General features: G+C 37.3%; 2 protein-coding genes across 2 annotated transcripts; both read left to right on the plus strand.

The window, feature by feature from the left end:
* Nucleotides 1-2,839: 2,839 nt before the first annotated feature.
* LOC128259869 (enhancer of split malpha protein) lies at nt 2,840-3,801 on the plus strand. The gene has a single exon (XM_052992486.1). The coding sequence runs from the start codon at nt 2,925-2,927 to the stop codon at nt 3,399-3,401; it is 477 nt and encodes a 158-aa protein (XP_052848446.1). The 5' UTR covers nt 2,840-2,924; the 3' UTR covers nt 3,402-3,801.
* A 2,430-nt stretch (nt 3,802-6,231) lies between these two features.
* LOC128259875 (uncharacterized) lies at nt 6,232-6,748 on the plus strand. Its single transcript, XM_052992490.1, has one exon. The coding sequence runs from the start codon at nt 6,308-6,310 to the stop codon at nt 6,545-6,547; it is 240 nt and encodes a 79-aa protein (XP_052848450.1). The 5' UTR covers nt 6,232-6,307; the 3' UTR covers nt 6,548-6,748.

Here is a 6,748-nt window from a genome sequence, read left to right on the forward strand (position 1 = left end):
ATTTAAAATATTAAAACATTACTATATCTCAAATGTTTTTTTTTATTTTTACTTCCGATTTTTCGAATGGGAACTATATGATATAGTCTACCGATTCGTCTTATAATATATTTTATATTATACCTGCAATAGAGAGGCACATTTTGGGAAAGTTCCATGCAGATAGCTTTTTATCTGCGGGACTGAGGACAGACGGCTAGATCGACTCGGCTATTGATGCTGATCAAGAATATATAATTTTTGTAGGGTCGAAAACTATTGACTAAAATAATAACACCCTCTGCAAGTGAATATAAATGGGCGCTTGTTGATAGTGCGCAATATAACCTCATAAATAACAATAGTTTGTCCACGTAAATCGCAACAGATTTTGCTCATCAATAACTTATTTTTACAAATATAAGAATATTGCAAAGGGATAAAATGCTAAATTTTTTTTATAGACGCTTAGGCCAGACCAAACTTGAAAAATATAATTTTAAATAATACACGGATATAAACTGTGGCTAATAATAGTTTGTATTAACTTAATAATCTTTTAAATATAAAAGAAATTAAATAATTAAATAAATTTGAAATTTTTATAATGAGATCAAACTTCTATTAATTTTGTTATGTTGTATACTGTTATGATTTCTACGAATAAATAATCAGCCATAATAAAATGACCTGAAAACACACGCTCCCGATTTCCATATTTCCCCCATTATTAATTAATGCACCTGAGCAATGTCATCTTTCTGTTGAAAAATACAAATATTTACATAAAGTGGACCTGATGCGTTTTTCATTAATAAAGAAAGTAAATTATATGTGAAACGTGTGGAGAGGGTCAAATCAGGTCACGACTTCACGATTGACAGCCATAAAAGTATCGACTACAGAATAACCCCTTTGACTTTGCTACACTGCGAATGAAATTGATATAAAGGGGCCCCACCAAATTGCAGAATAAGTAAACTGGTTTCACGTGAAAAAAGGGGGAACCTTAAACCAAAGAAGCTCTGCGTAATCAGGAGCAGAAATATCAGACAGGGGGCCAATTAGGGACCCTCTTAATGATCGTCAGGATATCCAAGGGCCGAATTGACCGTTACAAGAAACTCGAGTCCTCGGAGCCGTTACAAAATTATGAAAGTAACCTTCGGGGCAAGGAAAAAGGGCAAATAACAATTAGGAAGGCGACTCATAAACGAAGTGCCGACGAAATTCCAGTAAAATGCGTAAACCGAGCCAAAAACCAAAACTCAAAAGATTGTATCTGTACGTGCTTCTCCCGCGTCGTAAATTTTTCACGCATCAACAGAGCAGGTCCCTCGGACCGGGAAAGAACAACAATGACAAACAAATGCGATCGGAAGGAGCTGAAAAGGACCTGCCAAGATTTCCCAAAATGCGGCATTAATGCATATTGACTAACCTTGAGAGTCCGATCCCATCCCATTCCATCGCAATGCAAGTACCCGAAAAATACGTTACTTTGCTTAACTACCTACAGGTTGGGAAATGGGAAAAGGACGATCGGACGGAAGGACAGAAAGGCACTTTCTGGGCTGTCTCAATGAAATAACGGACAAGTCCCTTGCTCGCTCGGGTATTTCCAGCGGCGAGATTGTATCTTCCAGATATGCCAATCTATTCTTTGTCCATATCCTCCGTCTTTTTTCGGGACAGTGTGTCGAATTTTAAAATCTCTCTCCCCTCACACTCGGGGTTGGAATTTTTCCAACAAGTTGCGACTTGTCCGCTCGGTTCTCTCCAGGAATTTTAGTCCTGGGATTTAGGGATTTTTGTTTTTTTTTTTTGCGCCAGAGTCGAGCAGGTAGAGAGAGGCTGTGAGAATGGTAGGGTCTCAGGGGGGAGAAGGGTCGAGAGCAGAGCGAGATCCGTGAGACCAGCCGAAAAGTCCGTTAAAAACCTGCAGGGATTGAGCAACTCGAGTGGGTAATACCCAGCACCTAAAACATGTGGGATAAGTATGCTATATTCTGCGAGTTTCTTTTCAGTTGTTAAAAAAATTTAAAATTAAGATTAATAGATGTCTATTGCTAAAATATAACAAATATTAAAAATAAATAAATAATTAAATATTAAAAAACTCTCAACCAACACCATTTAAAATTTTACAAAATCTTTCATTAATATTTTAATGTCAAGTAACATATAAAAACAAAATGTCATACCTTTGTTATTTATTAATTATTTGTTTAACTTTACAATTTTTTGAAGGCAAAAATAACATAACATAATATTAACATATTTGAAAGTACCTAAAATTACTTTTAATATTTAACTTTTAGGAAAATTGTAAATTAGTTTTGGTAAATTTAAATACATGAAATGTTTTTTATGCGATATATTTTTTTATAATTTTTCACTGCTATCCCTTTTTTAATCCCTTCTTTTCTTGTTTTAATTGGGAACCTGTCGTTTCTTACACTATATTAATGACCAATTTATTCGAGCTGTTTCATTAGTTAGCTATTGATATTAAAATAAAAAATATTTTTAATTTTAAACTTTATTATGCCGAGTTATTCATGTAAAACAATGATTTTTTAATAACTCGTTTAGTAAAAAACATTTTTTGCCGCAACTCAAATCAAAACCCATCATACCTTGCATTCTCAAGGGTAAGGATATTCTCCTGATCACAATGCGACTTTCTCCTTCTTCTCTTTTGTCCGTTACTCTCTGGGTTTGTGCAACCACCTGCCTGAAGTCTGCTTTCTCATTGGCTGAGCTCACCGATCGAGAGAGCCGTCGCTCTTTGGCAGAATTCTCCCCCACCGAGAGAAATTCGGAGAGCGGATCGTATAAAAGGAGACGCCCGGGAGCAGGGAAACCAGAACACTACCAACTCTCAACCGAGTGCAACCAACTTAAGATCCCAAGTTTTACTACAATTTCCAAATCCCAGCACAATGTCGTTCATCACACGGGAATACAAGTTTGAGAGCAGCAAGGTGATGCAGCAGAAATCAGATCAGCACACAATGGCCATGCGAAGTCTGAGGAAACTGGTCAAACCCCTTCTGCGGCTGGTCAAAAAGAAGCAGCTACTCCGGAAGACGTTGGCCGAAATCCAAAACCAAAATGCAGTCAACGCCTCGCTGGAGGATATGCGCAAAGATCCGGCGGCCAGTTGCGATAACATGGCCAACGAGGAGCTGGAGCAGCGACTGTACAGCGATCTCCGCCAGTGCCCCACCAACGTAGCCATGATCGTGCAGCAGGGTCAGCAGCGAAGCATCGTGCCGGTTCACCCGGAGCAGACCTTCATCCCGGTGCACTTCGCCCGCACCAGCAGCGGCACCTTCTTCTGGACCTCGGCTGAGGGTGCTCGCCAGCACCAGGAGCAGCAGTTGCGCCAGCAGTTCGACCGATGGGTCCAGGCCTAGAAATCCGCACCATCCTCGATCCAGCAGAAAAATCTCCAACTGGCAGCTTTAAGTGCAAGTGTCTCCGTCCATTGGTCGTCGGATGGATGAGGGTTCAGCTTCGCATGTTCGTAATCTCAGGGTGATATTAGGCATAGATTGGATTCTTTGGGCTCTCGACCCAAGGGAAACACAACTCTAATTGATATTCAATTCTCACAATCAAGCGTTACTATCGTAAACTCATTGTGATTCCTCGTGTCTTATTAGCCTTAAGTTAGTCTTAGCCGAATCATTGTCTTCCATGTTTGTTTGTTAGGGTCTTCTGATAAGTACTAGGCTAAGAAAAATTGTCTTCCATGTAAAATTTTAGCTATAAAACCTACACTCTTATAAGAAATAAAAATAAGAAAAAAACAAACTTTTATGTGGTTTATATTTTACAATTTATACTTCTTCCTTTAGGTTCTTACAAATTTTATTTTTAAATGAATAGAAATGAAAAAAATTCCAGTGTTGATTGCTCGTTGGAAGTCAATTTAAATCTCTGAATAGCTATAATTCTGGTTTGAAAAATGGATATTAAATTGGACTCGCTATGCTGGTAACCGCATTCCAATCAGCGACTGTATATATTCTTATTTGGGTACCAATTTAGGTCTAGCGATGCTGCTGGTATGCAATTTAAATTGACCATAAAATAAATGATCTTTTCTTTTGCTAATATTATTCAGTAAAATTAATGTTGATATTTATTAGAAAAATATTAAGAATTTTGTAAGCCTACATAATACGCCCAAAAAAAAAGGTCGTTGAAACTGAACTATTTTTACATGAATTTTAACATATTGAGTATGAAAATTTTCTGAATAAGATGAGCACTAAATAAATATCACGAAAGTATCAAAATACAATTTTTTTGGTTTAAAAAAAGGCCATTAGACTACAGTTTTAGACTCTTCGGTATATAAATGAAACTAAAAAATATTAATACACATACTTGAATACTGCCTGCAGTTTTTTTTCAAAACACGTTTGTTAAACTTTCATTGTTCTTTTATTTGGGTGTAGATTTATGAAACCTAGAACTTATGGTAAGCAATACTTAGTTCAAGGAATATATTGGATTCACGAAGAAGACATATAAATCAGTGTATGCTTCAGTTGTTTTACATAAAAAATAATTATTACTTGTGCTAAAACATTTATTAAGAATCAGAATGACAGGAGCTTTGTTTTTAATTATATGAATGTATTGGAAAATTTTCAAAATTTCAAAAATATGTTATTGGTTATATTAAAAGTTCTTTTAATCGCCCAAAACGTAGAAAAACTAAAAAAAATTGTATTAAATAATGTTACTAATTGTGTTTTTTATTATACAAATTATTAAACGAATGTTAAGAGTTTCTAAGATTTATACCCTCAACATTTAAAGTTTTATTTTAAAAGTTAAAAAAATATATTTATTTTTAGATTTTTTACTAAAAAAAAAATATAAAATTACAGCTGTCCTTAAAAAAACTTAAAAACATTTCGAATTCTTGTGAAATATGAGTTATATTTGTGAATTGCACTTAACATTTTTCAGCGAAATAATAGGTTAAAAGTTCTTCAGAATATATCATTTTTTTTTCTAAATACGAATAAATCAGTATTATAAAATTCGCCCAAAGTATTTTATTTCATTTTGTCCACTAACTAATTATGCAGGCTTCATTCAGGCGCTTGAATTTCGGGAAACCTGACACTGACAACTTAACTTGAAACGCCTCGAAAATAAAATTTGTAAGTGTTTATAAGGAATTATGCCTGTGGAATAGTTAAGCGAGCCACAAACATGCAATGCCCCTGGCTCTTCACCCCCCAAGTGGATGGGACAAGATCCTATCCCACTCCACCCAAAACAGTTCGATCCTACCCGAGTGGAATAAGAATCATTACCAAAATTACAAGTGCCAAGTATTTCAACAGGAGACGAAATCTGAATTTCGACACAAAACGAAATTATACATTTCTTTTGTAAGGAAGGGGAGTAAAAGATGGAACCTGCCACAGAAGTGGTTCCAGAAACCGAGCAATCCAGAAAAATCTTTTGGTATAAGGGTAGGAAATCTTTTCTGGAATAAACAGTGAATTCTGAATTTCAATACGAAGTGAAATACCAACACCGACAATCTAAATGAACAAGTGTGAAGACAGTGAAGCCTGCCACAGGAAAACCTTTAAATCCTTCTCAACTTCTTCGTAGCCATCGAAAGATCTAGAAATACCGTCGGCTCCTCAAACTGATTTTTCACTGTGCTGAAAACGACCACAGTCTACCTGTACTGATCAAAAATGAAATGTTGACGTGTAAATATTTTTCGTTTGCCGACAACATGTGTTTAACGAGGGTCTGTCACTTTTATCCTCCACTGTCAGCCTATTAACAATTAATAGCCAAAAACTAATCAAGGCATAAATTCGAGCCGAGTCCTCCGCAAACAAACCACTCAAATTACTAAACCGATCGTATGGAAAAGGGATGGTTATTTTTTCGGGTTTTTGTGCATGCTTGCCGCATCGTCCCATAAGTATTCGACTGAAATTATACTCTCCCACGACGAAACCGAGGGAGAGATTTATTTAGGCCTTTAAAATTCTGGCCTTACTTTGCACACGTGCAAGGGTCGCTCGAAAAAGGGACCCAATTCGATCCGAGCCGAGGCTACCTGCAGAGAGTTGAGGAATGCGTGACTCTCATATCGGGAGAAACCGAAAAACACCTGCGCCAGGACTCTTCCTGATTGGCCGACGCTTAGGGGTTGATTTCGCAAGGATCGGGTATAAAAGCGGAGCGGCATTCCGAGTAGGACATCAATTTCAATCCCAGCGTTGAACAGTCAAGATCAGTCTACCACAAATCGCAAGACCTAAGTGCAAAAATGGCCTACGAAACTCTGCTGAACACTACCTACAGCCCTACAGTCTGCCCCAAGAAGACCTACACCCCCGCCAAGGCCATGAAGAAGATCTTCAAAGTGGCCTGCAAAATCTTCAAGGCATCGGGTCACCAGCCGCTCAAGAACCAGACCATCCCGAAGGAACTCCCACTGCCAATCTCCGATGAGGAGTTCCAGAACTCCCAGAACGAGAAACTGGAAGCCGAGCTCGCCCAACTGTGATCGAGGAAAATGGGAAATCCTAAACACCCAACTTCCCAAACAGCTTTAAGACTGCATCGGAATCGGTCTCTAAACATCCGCAACAGCTTTAACTCCCCACTCTGCAAGTGGACATTTAAAAATGCATAACTATCCAGCTTTAATCATTGTCTTCCATCTATGTTTAAGCGTATGAATAAATACATAATATTAATATTCAAA

This window comes from Drosophila gunungcola (assembly GCF_025200985.1).
Source record: "Drosophila gunungcola strain Sukarami chromosome 3L unlocalized genomic scaffold, Dgunungcola_SK_2 000009F, whole genome shotgun sequence".
In the NCBI taxonomy this organism is placed as follows: Eukaryota; Metazoa; Arthropoda; class Insecta; order Diptera; family Drosophilidae; genus Drosophila; species Drosophila gunungcola.